We start from the raw sequence: 20,785 nt of genomic DNA, 5'->3' as shown, positions 1-20,785 counted from the left end.
TCTTGTTTGAGGCCAGTGAAAAATTGCTTTTTCACTTCGTATTAACCGGAATTAACTGGTATTCATGAGAAGAAATGTTACCTGTTTTGATGCCTAACCTAATCTTTATAAGTCTGAGGTGGTGAATTGACAAAATATCAACAAAATCTTATTATGCTATTTTTGGCAGGATATTCAATCACCTTGGTTATCACATTTGGGGTTTCTTGCTTCGGAGGAGTTGACTACAGGGAATAATGCCTTACATTTCTTTTATATTCTGAAAATAGTAAGGATATTGCAAGACTGCCTGATTCAGTTTACCATTGGACCCACTGTGAATACTCTGGGAGCATTTCTGATGAAAGTGGTTCCCGGTAGTCAAAGTCTGGAATATTGCAGTCATTATACAGTGTCCTTCTATGTGTCTCTAAATGAGCTAAATTCATCAAGAAATTTTTGTAATGAGACTGCATTTCAAATTATGCTGGGAATAATTTTAAACTCTTAAGATCATGAAAGCCTTTGTTTTGATTTATTAGTAACTACAACAACTAAGAGGTGCTGTGTAATGTCAAATTCCAATTCAGTATTAAAAAGCTGAGGCCAGTGACTTTTAACACCTGTCTTTAAATTTCACTGCTGTTATAAGCTGCATCAAATACTAAATTTCAGTTAATGAGGACTATTATGACAGCTGTTGGAAAATTCTAAGTAGTTTTTCTTTGGCTTTCTCTAAGGAGAATTGGCTGTTTATACACAGATTCTTCTATGGATAAAATGCATTTGGCCATTGATATAATTGATTCCTTTGGGGTTTTTCTTCACTGTTACTGCATCAGATAGTCAGTTACATCAGCATACTAATGATTTTACTATTTGAGACTTTTTACATAAACCTATTTACATAGTGAACCATTATGACAATTTTTCTGGAAACAGTCCATTTGCTAGTGAATTAAAACAAACTCCATGCCTCTGTTCAGGAGCTATTGTTAGGATTTCTGAGAGCTGTTTTATCTTACAGTTAGGTAGTACATTTCTGGGGCAGTGTACCACCTGGACTATAATTATCCCTTAACAGACAGTAACTGCAGATTTAAGATGTATTCAAAAAGACTTGACTTTCCTTAGAAAGGAATTGATTTGTTTCAGTATTCTAATTCTCTTTCTTCTGTCCTCCAAACCACTAAACACATCAGTGCCAGTATAGAAACCAATAAAATTTTTCAATATTGTATCCTCTGTTTTGAGGAAAAAACACATGAGCATTACTATTGCTAAGGAGCTACTTATTTATAAGTATTTCATAATTTGAAATAAGACATCAGTGTAGTTGTATAGGTAGCTTCAATGATAGCTGTCTGATAGAAACCCTTTTTGAGGTTAGCATGAGTACTGCAAATCACAAACTCCAGCTATTGTAAGGATTTCCAGGATCAGGTCACTGTCCTAGGAAGAAGAAGATACATGCTGGGCAACAAAGGTCTAGAGCCTTCCTGGAAGCTGTGGAGAATACCTTCTCAGTAAGGCACTCTGCAACAAGTCAGCAAGCCTTTCGCGGAAGAGTAAGAGCCTTGGTCTCTCAAGTTACATAAGTATAAACTTTTACTACATTTGTTAAGCTCTAACTTTTAAAAGCTAGTGAACATAAATAGGAGAACTAGAAAGGATGCACAGGATTGTCAAAATTCACATATAGAATTTTAGCAGATTTGTGGAAACTCAAAAGGCTTTGAATAAGGTGCATTTGGCAGACAAAAACTTCAAAACTAAATTTCCTAAAGGATTCCTTACACAAACATAATGGCTGCATATCACTCCATTCCACTGAAATATGGAAAGATCTGTCACTGTTTTAGAAGCATTAGAGGGCAGATGATTTATGTGTTGCCTAGGTATGTTTTCAAAGATATTCCACAGCCAGTGTCCTAGAATAGCTATCACTGATACCATGGCAACACAGGAAAACACTTTGAAGCAAGAGATCAAAATGCTTGATTTCCTTTCCAAGGCATCTGTAGATATTGCTGCACAGGGCACATTTAATGAATTTGTGACAGAGCTAACAAGTCACTAAAACCCAGATGGTCTCTATCAAAATTTATCCTGAAAAAAATATGAAAATATTAACTAGGTAAGTTTTACAGATGTTAAATAACAGCACTACCTATTTATGTTATTAAAGTATTTTTCATTAATAAATGTAGAACAAATATATCAAAACTGGAAACTATCTTCCATTTATAATTTTGCATGGGTATACACAGTAAGACATTATAATTGAGAAAGCCAAGGTTTCTAGAATCATAGAATGGTTTGGATTAGACGGAACCTTAAAGATCTAGTTCAAACCCCCACCTGCAGTGGGCAGGGACACCTTCTAGTAGACCAGGTTGCTCAAAGGCCTGTCCAACTTGATAGTCTTGAACACTCCAGGGATGGGGCAGCCAAAACTTCTCTGGGCAACCTGTGCTAGTGTCTCATCATCCTCATAGTGAGGATATTTTTTCATAATATCTAATCTAAATCTACTCTGTCAGTTTAAGGCCATTTTCCCTTGACCTGTACCTACATGCCTTTGTAAAAAAGTCACTCTCCAGCTTTCCTGTAGGCCCCCTTTAGGTACTGGTGTTTTCTGTGTTTTGTTTGTTTGTTTGTATTTTTTTACTTAATTCTAAATGGTTGTGGTTTTTTCCTTTTCTTAGTACCAGGTTGATCTTTTTATTGAACTGTCAGGTCTCAGTTCAAAGCCGTTCATTGTGTATTTAAAGTTAATATTTTTCCCAATTCGAATAACTTTCAGCTACGTTGAATTTTATATGCCATTTCATGTCCAATTTTTAATGGAAATTGCTCTATTTTTTTTATTACCCTTAGAATCATCATAAAACTTTGTCGTACTCTTCTTAACTGTCTCAGACTATTTGTGAATTTGATCAAAAACTTGTTCCAGCAGAAGTCTCCTTAGGCCTCTTCTGGTGATCTCTGTCCTCTGTGAAAAAATGATACTTTATTCCCATCCATTGTTTCTGTCAATTACTTACCCATAGGAATACTGTATCTTGTTATGTGTTTTGATAGATTCTCTAATGGTCTTGTTGAATACCATTTGGAAACCTACTCTATCTTTCTTGTCTAAGTGTTCCTTGAAGCCTTAAAAGAAAAAATTGCAGTATGTTTGTGAGATGACTTTTTAAGAAAATCACACTGGCTCTTTCCAAATATATTATAGTTCCTCAACTACCCAATGACTCTATTCTTTAAAATACTTGCTCTCTATAAAAATGTGAAGCTTCCTGTTTGGAAACTCCCTGGACCTTCCTTTGAGCTCTTCATAAGAATTAAAATTACATTACCTGTTTTCAGATCTTTAGACTCAAAGAGTTTTGATCAAGAAGTTGCATACTGCAATTTGACAATTTCGACTTGGTTTTTGGTTTTGTATTAATGCTTTATGGTCTTGGCAATTTTTTGCTGTTTACAACTTAAGTTTTTCTATAACTTCTAGGCATTCTTTAGATACTATCCTTTTAGATATTTCATCTGATGAGTCCCTTCTCTGAAGCAGAACTGTGGCTTCTTTATAGTTTTATCAAAATTGTAGTCCTATAACTGCTATAATTTTCTATTTATAAGAAATTCTGTAGGCAGAGATCTGCAAAAGGTTGAAGAGTTCTGAGATTAAAATTAAAGTAATATTGAAGTCCATAGAAATTATTATCAAAGAACATACAGAATTATGTTTCACTTTTATAACCATTGAAAGAAAAATGTTTTTGCTTCCTTGTGCCAATTGCACCACTGACATAAGACAGTTATTTGTTAATAACCTTTTTTCTTCTGTCACTGTGCAGAATACAGTTAAATAGCTTGTACTCTCTCAAGGAGATCCAGAATAATACTCTAACAATTTCATTCTCTGAAATGGAGTCAGAATATTTACAACATAATAAAAATTACATAGCTGAGAAGGGAAAAAACTTCACATTTTTCATTATGACTGTTATTGAGATCAAGTGCAAAAAGACTAATTTTACTGAGAAGATAAGAATTGCTAAAGCTATAAATCCTTGGTAAGCAAGATTAATCTCCTGTTGGGATGGTAGTATTTATAAAACTGTTGAGGCATGGTGTCGCTGTATATTTTCTGCTGGTCTAAATAGGGTAATTCCTTTCCTAACTTCTATAAGAATAATCTGTGCATAGTGACAGCCTTTGTATGTCAAGAGCAAAGAGCTTAGGGTATGTTAACTAATGCCTGTTTGTCCAGCACTTATTAAAAACTCTGACAAGAATTCTCTGGGAACATAATATGAAAGTGATGAACTACACATGTTCAATATACCATTTATTTCAGTAACATCTGCAGGAATGTAAAAATACTCTTCTGAATAAAAACATACCAAATAATTGTCTATTTACCTTTTTTCAAAAAGAAAAAAAAATTCAACATAAAAATCTTTTATGTTTTGCATTTTATACCAAACTTGGCAAATAAATGCATTGTCTATTTGAGAAGTGAGAGAAGCAGAAAAGATCTTTGAAATAAGACAGGAAAAGAATTCTTTTAAAAGCAAGGGCCATTTTCAAATACAGAACTTCAGAAAACTTTCTTCCATCTTGAAATGTAGTTTCTGTGAAGTCATTTAAGGTATCTTCCACAGTTTTAGTAACAATGATGTATCAGGGTATTTCCTTTTTATACATCTTTGTAGCATAATGTCAATGTAAATATACTACATGTAAATGTACATGTTCTAATCCTTCAGTCTACAGCATATAAGTAGGCTACATAATTTGTGGTATTTGCATGACTTCAGCTGGGTTCCTTTTAAACAAAATATTCCACACGGACTATTGCAATCTCAAGGCCTTTGGGAGAAAAATCTAATGTACAATGTGACCTTTGAGTGTTAATACAATGTGGATGTTACAGGGTTTGTCATGCAGAAGACTTCTGATGTATTATAATAACAGTAGTACAAACACTCCTACAGTTCTTGCATCGGCCTGTCTCATGTTTGTTACGGAAGACCTATTTCCACTAAGATAATACATAAATTTGCCACTAATGACAACTGAGATGAGGAGAATTAGAAGTAGGAGGTATAAAATACAGTTCTGTTAGTGTTACTGGTTACATTAAAAGATATATAAGGATAACTTCATACTGTGCCTGTGCATATGTTATACTTCTTTCTCCTACTTTGCAAAGGGGATTTTTCTGATTTAGCATACAAATTCTTTCACTTTTTTAAATTTGTGTCACGCCTTGCTAACGGAGTGCTATGAGAGGTGTTCAGTAGTATGAGAAGGTGGTTAATTGGCTTCAGTGGGAGTTTCCTCCAAGTGAAAGAGGTACACAAGTCTGCTGCATAAACCAGTCTTAGTGTTGAGATTCATCTTCTTTTTGTTTGGAGTTTATTAAACGCAGCTGCAGAAAATTTCATTGTCCAGTCTAAGAAAATAAATTCTTATACACAAGAAAATTGAGAAAATTGTTGGAACACAGTAGAAGGAGTTTATATAAAAATACTTTTCCTTTAGCTTACACATTTATAGGGCAGTTTATGGATATTTGTATCCCATGATTCCATTTTATTTTTACACTAAAAACAGTTTATACATTTGCCATGTTTACTGATAAAAATTAGATTTTTTTTCCAGATAACTTAACTTAATAATTAGGGGTCATTTTCCTTTCCAATTAATACAGTTATATTAGAAAAAAGGTAACATTTTTAATATTATAGTTACAATTTTGAGTACCAGAATATAATATTCTTTTTACTAGTAAATATTTTGGTTTGTGCATATGGAAAATGACTACTGTCTCTTGAATCATCATATAAGTGGAAATGGCATAGCATTTGATATATATATAGATATATTCCTGTTAGGGTGGTGAGGCACTGGAATAGGTTGCCCAGGGAGGTTGTGAATGCTCCATCCCTGTCAGTGTTCAAGACCAGGTTGGACAAGGCCTTGGGTGATATGGTTTAGTGTGAGGTGTCCCTGCCCACGGCAGGGGGGTTGGAACTAGATGATCTTAAGATCCTTTCCAACCCTAACAATTCTATGATTCTGTATGTCTCCAAATCAAGGGTCGTGTTTATTTCTTATTCAGTGGGTGTTTGTGTTGGAGTGTCATGTTTCTGTTGTTGATTTTTAATATGACTAGTGCTAAGTTCCTAGAATTAAGTAACTGGTCTGGAAAGCAATATTTTAATACAATTTTAGCAAAGAATTTATTTTCATTTCCTTTCACAGCTACTTACCTCAACTTTTATGCCAGTTGCTGGGTTTTTCAGTAGAACTAGAATGAACTCTGTTTTCTTCTGGGAGACCAGGCTTATTCTTCACTGAGCTACTTCTGAGCCTGAGCTTCTTGTCTCTCTCTTCACTCTGCTTCTCTGATTTGTCTAGGTTGTTGTAAGTCCTTCTAGGCCTTCCAAGTGGTAATCAGTCTAGAAGAATGGGGGTCCCTGCCTTCCTTACTGTGACCCTATTGAAATGCCAGTATTGACATAAAACTGTCAGAAACCATTTCTTCATCTTTCACTTGCTGTGTCCTGTCAAAGTTTTCTTTTAGCTTTCAGTAATTTTTCTAGTATTAATCATATGTTATTGTGCTCAAAGCAACAGATACAAAATCCTTTTCCTTAGTCTTACGAATAGCGGCTGAAGGAACTGGAGTTGTTTAGTCTGGAGAAGAGAAGGCTCAGCGAGGACCTTATCACTCTCTACAACTACCTGAAAGGAGGATGTAGTACTCTGGGGGTCAGTCTCTTCTCGTAGGTAACAGATGATAGGAGAAGAGGAAATTGCCTCAGTCTGCGCCAGGGAGACTTAGATTGGATATTAGGAAAAAAATCTTCACCAAAAGGGTTGACAGGCATTGGAACAGGCTGCCCAGGAAAAGTGGTAGAATCACCATCCCTGGAAGCATTTGAAAGATGTGTAGGTGTGGTGCTTAGGGTCATGGTTTAATGGCAGACTTGGCATTGCTAATGGCTCATCTTGATTGTAAAGGTCTTTTCCAACATAAACGATTCTATGATTCTGTGATGAAACTGAGATCAAAAAATTGAAGAGAAGAAGGGAAATTAATTTACATTGCCAGTTACAGTTCTCAAATGTGCCCTGCTGCTTCCCTCCCTTTTTTTTTTTTTTTTTAAATTAGTTTTACACTTCTAGGAATGTTTACTGTCTTCCTTGGAAGAAAGAAGACAGTATTTAGATCATAGCTTTTTATATGATTTTAAGATGCAGTTTGGGCATTTACTCTTTAAGATACACTGTCTAACAACTTCAAATGCAGAAATAGGAATGTTGGGACAGAGAATAATAAGGAACAAGTGGAAAGGAAATAATTTAGTCCTTGGCCAAACCAAAACATCTCTATCAGCTCTGTTCCCGAGCCGAAAGTCAAAACACTGCACTGCACCACCTACCAAGGAGGAGAAACATGACTGCTACTACTGAACCCAGGACACTATTACAGCTTTTCCTTTTACCTGACCATCAGTATGTCAGGATCTACCCAAGCAAGGATATGTTTCCTGTCGCTGTTATCTCTCAGATATTGCTTTTTGAATTAAATAGCTGAAGAGAAGATCTTAGTGCCAGCCTTGAGGATTCAGCCATACATGTTTTAGGTGCCATGTCATGTTACCTTTATCTGCTTGTCTTTGATAAGAATCCCAAAGCATTGTTGGCCAAGAAATGTGTGATTAATACAGAGATTTTGCAATGTGCTTGGCAGTCTTTGCACAATTGCCTCACAGTGACACCTGTGTCTGATCTCCAGTCAGTTGTGCTTTTTCTGTCCAATTGGCACTCATTTTATTTTTGGCTTGAGTATTCTCTAGCTTCCCAGGAGTAGTTCAAAATGGAGCCTTCGCATTCTACATTTATTTTCATCTTTGTTTTTGAATTTTCATTCATGATCACAGAAAGAAGTCATAGATACTCAGGTACGCTAGATGTGAAGTACAAATATGCGACTGAATTTAACTAATAAGTGTCTGAAGCCCAGGTTTCTCATGGTTTGATACTGAGAAAATGAAAAAGAAAAAAAAAAAGCCAATAAAACCTTTGAAAAGCAGCTCCATAAATTAATGGGAATTGCCATCATAAACACCTAAATAATACATTGACGTAGAAAGGCAAGTTGGGGAATTATAATTCATAACTGTAGTGGAATTTGGAAACTGGAGGTACAGAATGAATCAGCTGAAATAGATGGCAATATTGAATTAATAGCAAATGGATAGAAGATGTGACGTGTACTTCTACATTAACTGATTAGATTGCTACATGCAATATTTTACATTGGCTGATACTGATCACAGTTCATAAATAGATGTAGATGTAGGGTGTTTTTATCCAATGCAGCTTTTAAGTGGTAAAAGACAAAGACGTATTTAAGTATTTAGAACTGACAAGATTATACTGCAGTAACTCAGTGAATGGTATTATTAAGAACTACTCATAATACACCATTTTGAAATATCTTTCAAATTCTTAATATTAACATTTTAATAATATCATTTCAAATCATTAATACATTTCTGTATTAAAATGTCAGAAACTGATAGATAAATTTCAATACAGAAACTGATTTCAGTCTTCATGGTAATTTTTAAAGGAAATTTAAGATTCTGTCACTAAAAACTACCATTATAGTGGTTTCATACAGCACTAGCTGTGGGTGTACTGTCAGCATAACTGTATTAAATTAGAATAAACTCTCTTTCTGTTGAAGTTATGTTCTCATGCTGATAAAAAATCAAGAGACTGGTGTTTCACAACATTTCAATAATAATTGCACAAGTAAAGATAAAATTTAGGACTGAAGTGAGCAATCTTTTTTTTCTAAGGAGAATATGATTTCTTAAATAAAATACAGTGAGTGGGAACTTCAGCCTGTGCACTGAAAGGATATTTCTGCCTTCTCTTTGCCACATGCTGTTTACAATCTAATGAACTTCATTACTAGAAAATAAATATCTTCTGTTCTCATTATGAATATTCTAGAAAAATCTTAAAAATCTTAAAATAGAAAGATAAAGTGCATTTCAAGAAAATCAGAATCCTCTGCTTTATAGTACTTTGCCATTTTCATAACTTATTTGTACTACTGTGCTTTTAAAAAGATAAAAAGTTTCCAAACAGACATTATAATCCATACCACAAAGAGTGATTTTATGGTGGTTTTGTTGTTTGTTTTTTTTTTTTTAATAAATTGTCCATTAACCATTGGGATAGGCAGTGTTTTGTGATTGAATTGGGATTGTTTCTGTTTAAAAAATAGTGTTCAGTGCATTATCTTAATAAAAATATCTCTTCTAGAAGATGAAGCAGAAAACACAGTAATTTAGTTGTTATATTAGTAACTGCAGTTCAGAATAGTTGGGAATTGCAAGAAATTAAAAAGATGAGAAGTGTAAATGCACATACATTTTTATGAAATGTTACCAAAGAAAGGTAAAAAAGAAACTGAAAGACGACATGATATCCTAGTTAAGCTTATTTCTCTTGTAACAATGAAGAGTTTTGGTCCTGATATTTCATAGAAACTATATAGTGCCATAAAGCTGTGCAAAGTAAATTTTAAATATTAACACACTAGAAGTTGTAGTTTTTTGCTTAGAGATGAACTATGGGAGGCCAAATATTAAAGATAGTGGAGTCGCTTGTCCTGTTCTCTTGAAATTCCTTGGAAATCTCTGTGTATATACAGAAGGATTAGCTAGTAAAATCATCTGACTTCTACTGCCAGATATTTTTCCTGTAACTACTAAAAAATGAAACAAATAGAAAACATTCACTGTTGTGTAGTTTGGAAAACCAGTGTCCTAGGTACACAAATGGTTTCGTTAGTTAAACAACTCTTTAAAAAAATGTGTTTGACGTAATGCTGAGCCAGTAAGAGTCTTACTGGATCGATGAATAGGATGGTAACAACTATAAGGCTCACCTAAAGCTTTTCTCTGCATCTAGACAGAATTAAATAATTGAAGTTGTAGTTGAACTCACTATAAATAGATACTTATTGTGATTTATACTTTTGTTACTGCTCATTATAATGTTTTCAGTGTATCAGATGTCCATATGTATTGCCTTTTTTTTTTCTTGCATTTTGAAGTTGAATAGAAAGAAAAAATATCCTTTACAAAGTTCAAAATAGTACGGGTGCTCCAGATAGCATATGCCACTAGTATTGCAATATTATAAATATTGCACAAAATGGAAGTTCAGTTCCTCTACAAAACTTAAAAGAAATTTACTAATAGTCTTATAAAAAGTTCCAAATAATTAGAGGACAAGAAATAACATAAGACTTCCAGCACCAAGTTAAGAAATAAGACTTTCTTCTGACAAAATATTAAAATACAGAAGTAGTATTGGGTTCCCAGAAGTGGGAAGGTAATCTGACATACCTTATAGAAAATTTTGTCTTGTTCAGTTGAAGTATGAGACTTTGCTTTTATTTAAATTTAAAATGTTTTACAAATATAATACCTGAGGGTTTGTATTCCTCTTTGCTAGACAGAGCTGGGGGAAAAAAAATCTATGAATATTTTTCTGTTGTGGCTGGCATCTGGATGTATTTGCACTTGTTTCCCAAAGTGTTAATCTCCTCCACAGCATTTCAAGTATGTAATAAAACATAGACAGCTTCTCCATACAGTATATGGTACAAAGAGTGTGAGAAGTCAGCTGCTGAAGGGTTAGTCATGAGACATCTGTGTGATCACAGGAAGAGTGAGTAAATCCATTGAAGGATTGCTTAATGTGAATATTTAAAGGATTTTCCCACCTATGTTTTAAGATCCATAAAGTTCCTTTGTTTTTCAAAAGAGATAAAAAAAATGGTAATGGAAAAAAAGTTGGTGAAAATTTTGAAAAAATTCTGTTAAAATCCCTTTCTGGGAGAGATGTTATGCCTACCAGAAAAATGTTCTTTACTATTAAAAAAAGAATGGTAAGGACAGCATTAGTTTGTTTAAATATATTTTATATATATATATTTAAACAACTCTTCCATGAAACTGTGAATGTTAGTAAGCTCAGTCAGAGGGCAATAATAGGGTTTTTTTTCCTTGGTTAATGACTGGAATTGTTCTTTTCTGTAGCATTATACATTTTGGTGTTATCTACACTTTGTTTATCCTGCTGTGTGTAACTGGGTGATTTTGATGAGAATGTTTTCTGACTTCTGCCAGATGTCTCCAATTTATGGGGACAGTGAGCAATAACATCAAAGTATCTTCAAGCTACCTTAATCAGTGTTTTATCTGTGTAGGTTTCCAAAGAACCACACTCTTGACAAAGCTGAACTAGAATACAAGTTTGTATGTTGTTCATGATGCTGCTTTAACTCTAGCATGTTTTCTATGTTCTCTTCCTCTGTAAGTGATTTACTGCGAAATTATAGTTTGATTTATAGATTTTGTTCTAGAACATAACTTTTTTTTTTTGCAATTGTTTATTTTGTTGTAATATAAAAAATGGAAAATACACTGTTTTGTTAAACTGAAACCTGATGATGTTTTTTAATGAAAACGTTTGCTCAAAGAAAGGATTTTTTTTTCCTTTTTTTTGAAGATAAAAATGTTTTTCTTAGCTCTGGTGGCAATTCTGTATCATATAATCTGCCTGAGTCTGTAGAGTTGAAAATTTTACTTGTGCCACTGAGATAGACTTCCGAAGAAAGGGGTGCAGAGATTCAGTGGTGTCTGTGAAGGTGACCTACCCTGACCCAAGCACATTGGTCTTGACCAAGCATTGGAATAGGTTGCCTAGAGAGATTTTGAAGTTAGTTTCCTCCCCTGGAGATACTCAAGAATCGTCTGGACACGATCCTGAGTAATGTGCTGTACGTGACCCTGCTTGACCAGGGAGGTTGGAGTACATGACCTCTGGTGGTCCCTTCCAATCTCAGCCATTCTGTGATTCTGTAATACTTGCAACAATTCGTTTTACTAAATGTGAGATTTGGTCTTTTTTAAGAGGTTAGTTTAGAGGGAAGTTATAGCTATTTAACTAATAGATTCTAGGATTATAACCCAGCATAGCTTCAGCTCAGTTCTTCAAATGATTACCAAGATTCCTCAGTTTCTTAACTTTTAATTGAATGAATTCTGTCTTGATTGGTTGCTCTATATTGAATTATAATGTGGTTGCTTCATGCATTGTTGAATGTTTGAGCTCAAGCTGAGCTTGAGCTGTTTGCTGTGAAATCTTCCATAGAATACCCATATTTAAAATGTTGCTTGAATGTTTTGGGAGATCTATACAGATTGGAACAGCTGCTGTCTATTCAGATAGATGCACAATATGGTAATTAGCTAGCTATATAATATTAATTATATCTGAAAATAGTTGCAGGCATTAAAAGAATTTCCTGCAGTTTAAAATGTAGCTGATAAACTTTATAATTTTATAGCAATATATTCACCCTACATTTTTTTATTTTTTTTTTTTAATCAGCAGTGTGCTTAAGAGTGGCCTGGATGTGGAAAACTAAATGGAACTCAAGGCAGTACTGTGTATATGTGGTCAATTTTAGATATACACAAAAATTTTTGTGTTAGAGCATTAGTTTCCTTCTCTTTTTCTCCTGTTTTACAGCTTCAGTAAATTAAATGAAGATGGTGCTTTGCCTGATTATCTTTTTCAAAGGTATCATAAATTCTTCAGAATCATGCATGAGTACAGTGCACTAATACTGAGACTGTAGCTCAGTGGGTAGCAACTTTAACTTTCATGAATGATTAGTTTGCCTTGAGGATTAGGGTGTAAATTAAAAGGGTTTACTTGAAAAGATAATGATTTCATCTTTCTAACTCAGTTTGCAAATTTTTTGTTAAATATTTTAATAAATGTATTAGAAAGACTTACTAGTGTGACTCACACAGTAGGAGCCATGGCAGTAATTGTTGTCTTTGCAACAACAACAAATATATATATATATATATATATATTTGATAAGTGCTTCTTACAGTCCCTGCAGTAGAAATACTCAGTTTTATTCCAGGTACTCAGTAATGAGACTTGAAGTTAATGAATATTCTATAGCTTTATAGCTTGTCATTAGGCACTTATGAAGTAGAATTAAAATCCTATTTTTAAATCATGGTTCTCAAACCAGTATTCATCTGCTAAGAGCCTTTGGTATTTCTCAGTGTGAGGTTGCCTGCAGAAGATTGCCTTGTCACTCTAGACATCAGGAAAGACTGGGAACTACCACTAGAAAACAAAAGGATTTCGCTGTGGGGAGGAGGGTCGTATCCTTTATAGCTTCCTATTTCCCTTTTTGTTTGCTTAACTTTCATGAAATGAATTCTACTTACACATATGTTTCTCAGACTGGTAGTAAATTTGAAGAGCCGTATTTCTGCTGTCCTCTTTTTAACCCTGTTACATGATTTATCTTCTAATATGCGCTGGTCATCTTTCTATGCTAAAAAGCCAGGATCCCAGACGATTTGGGTTTTTTAGTTGGTTTGTTGGGTTTTTTTTAAAGTTGTAATTCTTATTTAGCATTCTAAAAAATCAGCTGACAAATGTGCTAATGAAAATTCAATTGTAGATTTTGTCTACATTAAAAGTGGGTATTATGAACATCTATAAAGTAATCCCTGTACTTTAGTTTTTCCACATTTGCACTAGTGTTAAACATGAAGAATTGTGTTGTTATTCAAAATATAAATGTTACTGAAACACACTGAGCACAGACTGTGATGCAAATGCCTCTCAGTGTTTTGAAGAAACAGCAAGAGCCTTTGCAGCTGCTCTTTTCTGGAAAACAAACAATCTGCCTCACAACAGAAAGGGCCTTCAGAACTGAAATAAACAAGTACTGAAATAAACAAGTTTCTGTGTGATGTTTGGAAGATGTTTATGATAGCAGAAGAACCCAATGAAAGCGATACCAAAGTCCTGCTACATTAAATGACGGCCAGGCTTACATTTTCTGACTCATGGCATGGCGTAGGGTGCAATGAGTATTTGCAAACTCTTCTCTTGTCCCCTGGAATTTTTTTTTTTTTTTTTTTGGTGGATTTTTGCAAAAGCAAATAGTTTTTGAAAATCTGATGTTTTTAGGAATTCAGCAAGCTAAAAACATCTGGTGCAGGGAAAATACGTTTTCTATAGCATGACCATGGGTTTTGGTACTGTACTAGAACAGTTAAGTGTTTCTGCTGCCATTAACTACTGTTCATTTTGCTCAACACTTTGTATTCTGTAAGAGAAAAATAGCCCATGAAAGCTGTGCCTTTTGGTTTTTTTCCGTTTTGCAGAATGCTCCAATGAAGTGTGGGGATTTCCCATGTGTCAGTACTTGAAGGACAAAGGCTGGTGCTGTGGTCGCAATGCTAGAATGTCAGCATGCTTGGTATGATTTCTCTTCTTTTCTTTTTCCTACCGAGAGCTTTATCCAGATGTTACAGGATTCATTGTTTTTGGCTTCTAATCCTAAAGCCATGAGTTTAATCTAAGACTCTACAAAATAACATCATTAATGTTGTAAGCATGATGAATTAGTTCTAAAAAAATAGTATTGACCTTCCAGCTTTATATATTTTATACTTGCTGAAGGTATGAAAAAAACGGAGTATTGACAGAAATGTTTTTTAAGAGGGGACAGAAGGGCCAAACCTTTGTTGAAACCTAAACAAGGTAAACCCTCAGGGTAATAGTTCCTGGTCAAGGATTTAGGGGGAGCAAGATAATTGTAGAAGGGTTGCAATCAGTAACTCCCCCAACACCTTCATGATTCATAATATTGAATGTTCTGACTGTATAAAACCCAGACAAACCTGCCTATTCCAAAAACTAGAAGAGCTCTAAAATCCGTGTGGCTTAAGAGACTGGAAACATCTTTTTAATATTGCACCAAGAGACAAAGTGCTTTTAAAGACATAACCTCATCAAGACAGTATGATAAACTGTTGTCTAATTTGAAAAAGACAGATAAGTACTGAACATTTCAACCACTGTTTCAGTTAGAAGCCCACTATTCCTTTCTGCTATTAATTTTTGATTTCTGGTATCAAGATGAATCACATCAGGTCCTGGCTATCTTTTGCTGCTAGCTCTGTGCCTCTGTTACAGAGAGCAGTGTAGAAAAAAGACAATTTAGGCTAATGCATAAGGTTATGTAAACTTGAACTAACATGATAGTTAAATGCTATCAGGAGAAAGGATAGGAGGACAGTTGTTTAGTATTCATAAGGCTTAAATGTGTTACTCTTGGCAAGGTACAAGAAAAAAAAATGTTCATTTTAGAGATGTTACTGTAAAACTAATCATGAAAAGCACTTTGTAAAAGGGATTTGCATTTTCTCTTTTTGTTGTCAGTGTCGTGCAATACCAGTTCTTCCTCAGCTGACACATTAGCTATTTCCTTTCCCATTCCATTTATTTTGGAAAGAAGTTTGGGCTGTTTTTCAACAATGGTAGGAAGATAAATTTTGTAAGAAAATGACCCCCAAGAGACAGTACCGATCGTGACATATATATCTAGATTTCAGAGAAATCACAGAAATTTGGCAGTTTAAAACTTTTTTGTTTAAGCATTCACAAAAGGCAAAGAGTTCTCCTGTGTCACTAGATACTTTTCCTATTATTATATTTGTAATTCTCTATGCATTTTTCATTAGGATTTCACTAGGATTTTCCTTGTCTTCTAGGAGGTACAAGGGAAACAGTGCAGTGCAGCTAGGCACCCATCTTCCTAGGGGTAATGGCTAGCTAGGAGAAAATGAGTCTGCTGTGCAATGATCGTTATTGCTGATGTTCATTATTACATGTCATTCAAACTGGTTAAAGTCCCAAAGGCCAAAGGTTCTGCATGAGAGTTTCAGTTTCAGACCCCTGCAGTATATATTAGAACCCACATCCATTTTCTAAGCAGCACCAGATATATGCTGGTATGAAAGTTACAGCTTATACAGCAAAAGTTAGACCTGAGAGTCAGCCAAAGCCATGAACAGAGGAACTGCAACTACTTGGACCGTGTTGAAGAACAGTCTGAAATACAAGATCAATTCTAAAGCTAGAAGAAGAAGTGGGTGATTCAGACGCAGACTTATTTACTGTAGTGGAGATTGGGGACTAAAGGTGGCAATGACCAGTAAATTGTTAGGCAAATTTTGTTTACCATCTAATATGTTGTGGTGTCAGATAATTTACTGAATTTTCGTCCTTGTTTCCAGTATGATCTTTAATACTCGGTTGAATTTTTTGTAAACACTATCTTTTCAAGTGTGGAAAAGTATTCCATGCTTTTAATTATTTGTCATTCTTTGTCACTATGGATCATAAAAATCAAATACTTTCACACCTGCATTAAAATTTACGATATGAAGAATCTAGTGAAAGATAGTTCACAGTATTTTAAACGGCAGTCTCCCTGAAGTTTTCATTTTCTCTACATATGGTAGTTCAGAACTTACCTGAATACCAGGGACTAAAAGTATTTAAAGATATTTTACATTGAACTAATATTTACTTTAAAATAGCTGAATATACAAAGTGAATTATTTGTATGTTGGTATGAACAGACTCAAGAAAAATGCATTTCTGTTTAGCAGTTCCACAGAAAGTAATCCTCTGAAATTCTTTTACAATACTAAGAAAAACAAACAAACTTTGCATGCATCTATTTCCATACAGTTGTCATTGCTTCTCCTATAAATAAACCAAAACAACAGGAGTGAGCTGATTATGAGTCCCTGAAGGTATTAACACGTTAAAGTGTGCAAGCTCATGTTATGTCACACCATTAATCTTTTAAAATGTCATCTCCTCTGACTTTTACACAATGTGTTTATAAAATGTTCTGATAAAGAATAAACATATCAGCTATTTAATTCCTTTACTCTTAAAGGCTTTGGAGCGAGTTGCAGTTGGCCAAATGGTAAGTAATATTGTTTATTTTAGCCATTCTAAGATAAAATGTGCTTTTCCTCCTTGAACGCTCTTAATCCCTGGCCTTTTATTGAACTTCTGCATTTCTGGAATCTAAAAGACTAGCATATACTACATCGAATCCTGATAGATAGCATGTGTCATTGTGAAATCACATCTCAATTGGTGTGATTGTACTTAGTGAATCTGTTCTTCTGGCAAATAAGAGTTTAGAGAAAAAGCACAGCTTAAAACTTAAGGCATTAAACTACCCTTCCTACCTCCTTTCACTCTTTCAGCTCAGACATAAATTCACTATAAATGTCCTTCTGATATCCCTGTTTTGGATCACTCTGTCCCAGTGTTTTATCAACTAATGTAAAAATAGAAATTGTTATGACAAAAGCTTGAACCCGTTAGAAGCATCATCATTCTCTTTTTTATCCTTGTATGTTTTTTCCCAGTGAATACCTTGAATTGTTGTGCAAGTTATCCTTTTGGGGGTGGTGGACACCAACAGTGCAAATATTTAAAAGCCAGGGCTGAGAGACCTCTTCTTTCCATATGTAAGCCCACTGACCCTAGTAAATGCACTTTGCTGTGAATTTTTAATTGGGAAGCATTAACTGGTTTTATACAAACAGATCTCTCATACACAAAGATATTAAGTTTACAGTGTAATCTCTTTTTTATGAGCATTGTACTTTCTGCATGGTTCAAACTACAGTGTATGGTGATTCATCTAGGGATTACTCCTTTTGTCTTTAAGACAGCTTAGGTAAATTGTTATTTTCATTTTGCATAGTAGAATTTAGATCATGATCAGTACCTTTTCCCTCTGCCAACCTTTGAACTTCTACTTCAGAGTTTCAGGTTTTTTCTTCCATTCGTGTTTTTGTTAGAATCTGACCCAAAACATAGTTTTAACTGGATGCAAGAACATGAGTAAATTGTCCTCTTCAACTTTTATGACTGATTGTAAAGAATACAAGCCAATAAGTAGTCAAGGAAGTCAATACTGTTTTGTTACTCTGATCTTAATTTCAGTGCCAGTTTTAAATCCTTGCTGTGGTAAATTTTTTTTCAGCTGCCTACAGAATCATTGTTTTATCGAGCTGTTCTTCAGGTTATTATAGAAGAAAATTATGGTGTTACTAAAAGGTAAGAAGCTCTAAATTAAGAGAATATGAACCAAAGATCTGCTTCTTTTTTTAACTCTATTGTATAGAGAAAGTATTTATTAGAAAGCTGAAGGGTGTAAGAACCAGTCTTATAAGACTGTATATGCATTGTGTTAGTAAACTGCAGAATAGTTTCATTCATCCTAAATCCATAGTACAGATGTATTGCCCTTCCTTTAGCCATTGCTGAATTAGGTCCTCTTTCGTAATGGACATGTGAATAAAACTTCACCAGAGAACTTGACAGCGAATTCACTAAAAAGTCAACCCAATCCTGGGCTACCCTTTTGTGCAGAGGTTTTGGCAACTTTAGTAATTCAGAAGACAAAAAACCATTTCCATTTGTCCTGAGAAAAACTGCTTAAAGCTCAGTGGCCATTGTGGCTGTAAAGGGCTACTTACACTGTCTACCCTGGCTCGTACTGTGCCCTTGTAGGGTGGGATTTGGAGAGCTGGTGCTGAGGGCCTGCCATCTGAACTATATACTCTTTTTCTGGAGCTGTAGTTGGATTAGATTTTATCTAATTCTGTGGAATGTATATCCATTAGCACTTGGAGGACATTCAGAAGCACACCTTCCAGTTTAATTTAAATTGAAAATAACCCATTCTGGGGGCTCTGATCCTATCCCACAGTATGAATAAGGCATTAGAGGTGGGGAAAACCATAAAATTCATTTTAGAATTATATTCCTGATCTGAAATAAGTGCTAATGCAGATACCCCCCCAAATCTTTTGCTAAATGTAGAGCCAGACAGCTTACCTTTCAGAAGGTCAAGCTCCTGAAAGAAGAAATGCTTTTTAATTTTAGAATTATATAAAATATCATACATAAGATCATGGCTACTAAACTGCAAGGAAAAGACGTGTGAAGTAGATCATAATATGTTTCTTTTGTTAAACGAAGTAACTTGGCAGAAGTAATTAAAATTACACTTTTGAAATAGAAGCAGTGACTACCTTGGGAAGACTCTCCCGGCTTTATTACTGGGCATAATGTTATATGGTGTAGAATATCCCTATGGTCCATTCACATCAGCTGTCCCAGCCATGTCCCCCAACATTTCTTATGCACCCCCAGCCTACTTCCTGGGGGGCAGAGGGAAAACCAGAAAAGTCTTTGATGCTGTGCAATCACTGTTTGTCAGTAGCTGAAATATTGGTGTGTTACCAGTGCTATTTTAGTCACAAATCCAAAGCACAGCACTATATGGGCTGTTGTGAAGTTAGGTCCATCCCAGACAGACCAAAGTTTCTTTCTACCTAATCACAGTAGCTTGTGATTAGGAAGCATAAGCATATTCATAAACATGAACATAATGCATAAACAACATAATCATGAATTCATTTTCAGACTGCATCAGCCCAAATGTTTAGGTGCATCTGAATATTAAATATGACCACAGAAATGATTCTCAATCAGTGAGAGTCACTGCCAGCTAAACAGCATTAGAAATACCACTGAATGAAGTCTTTCTGTTGTCCTCTTTAAATAAGGAGAAAGGCAGTTTACTAAGAATAAAGAGGATGAAAAGTTTTGAACTAAGATTTTTCTACACAGTTTTTCACTGGGGGGAGGGCAGTGTATTTATTCCTAAGTAACTGGGTAGCTGAAAATTCTATAGCTGAAAATTTAACTCTTGCACTGCACAGCTGGAAGAGGAATTACATTAGGACACAGTCAAGAAAGAGAATTCAGACTAACAGAAACTTTGTGCGTTGTTTCTCCAAAATATTTTAAACACAAAGAACAAATGTGTCCTGTTAGGATAAGGTCTTCCTTATTCATTTATTTATTAGTTTTCATGCATTTTTTTTAATACGCTTTCTGAAACAACTCTTATTTTTGGCTTCTTTCAAAAGCAGACATTGAGTTGTAAACAGGAGAAAATTTTGGCATCATTTACTGAAATAATTGCAAGGGTAAGAACACAAGGTAACAAGCAAAAGTGAAGTTTTTCTCCAATTTGGCATTTGATCTTTCCAGTGGTTAACAGTAAATAAATGTCAGCATCACTAAAGTAAATTATAAAAGTATTATAGTAGTATAAAAGGAAATATATGTCAGCAAAAATAAGAATTTTATAGTTCATGTAGGGAAATAAAAATATGAGGTGAGAAATTAAATGCAACTTTCAACTAGCTAATGATAACCATACTATAGCTATAGTACAATTGCACAGTTGCTGTATCTAGAAATTTCTTCAGGTACTAGATGGCTTGTTTTCCTTTAAGTAGTAGAGTTAAAAGAAAAATTGTTACTAACTTGGCAGTAGTAGCCATCCATCTGACTTCTTTCTCCTCAATTAAAAATTAAGTTAAAAATGTGTCTGTTTCTGTTATTGAATGTGTAAAAGCCTGCATCTCAATGCTGTTTTTGCAGTGATCGACATGTTGGAAAAACTTTCTCTAAATCATCTTCCTTCGTAGATTATGTCAGAAAGTCTCTGAAAAAGCTGGAACTTGATGATTCAAAGGTGAGTCACTAAATAGAGACTGCATAAAATTCTTATATTCATGTAAGTCAGCACCACAATGCAGTGTTTAAGCCACTGAGTTGATTTAGTTTATATATTACTGTATAAATATATATTAATAGTAATATAGCAAATCCATACTTACATATTAAAAAGAAATGTATCAAAGTTGAGTATTTTTAATGTTGGGTTTCTTGTTTTTTTTAATAGACTTCCATGTAT

General features: G+C 34.5%; 1 protein-coding gene across 1 annotated transcript in view; it reads left to right on the top strand.

The window, feature by feature from the left end:
- Positions 1 to 20,785, top strand: part of METTL25 (methyltransferase like 25) — a 61,112-nt gene that overhangs the window by 24,892 nt on the left and 15,435 nt on the right. Inside the window, exons 6-9 of the mRNA XM_057429508.1 lie at positions 14,295 to 14,389; positions 16,886 to 16,915; positions 17,993 to 18,066; positions 20,470 to 20,563. Of these exons, the coding sequence (XP_057285491.1) occupies positions 14,295 to 14,389; positions 16,886 to 16,915; positions 17,993 to 18,066; positions 20,470 to 20,563 (293 nt within the window). The remainder of the gene's footprint in view (positions 1 to 14,294; positions 14,390 to 16,885; positions 16,916 to 17,992; positions 18,067 to 20,469; positions 20,564 to 20,785) is intronic.

The sequence above is a fragment of the Pezoporus wallicus genome, unplaced genomic scaffold (genome assembly GCF_028554395.1).
Source record: "Pezoporus wallicus isolate ANWC-B61680 ecotype Strahan unplaced genomic scaffold, APGP_CSIRO_Pwel_v1 contig_5069, whole genome shotgun sequence".
Taxonomy (NCBI): Eukaryota; Metazoa; Chordata; class Aves; order Psittaciformes; family Psittacidae; genus Pezoporus; species Pezoporus wallicus.
Note: the sequence above shows the minus strand (reverse complement) of the source record. Positions and strands in the feature narration are given on the sequence as shown.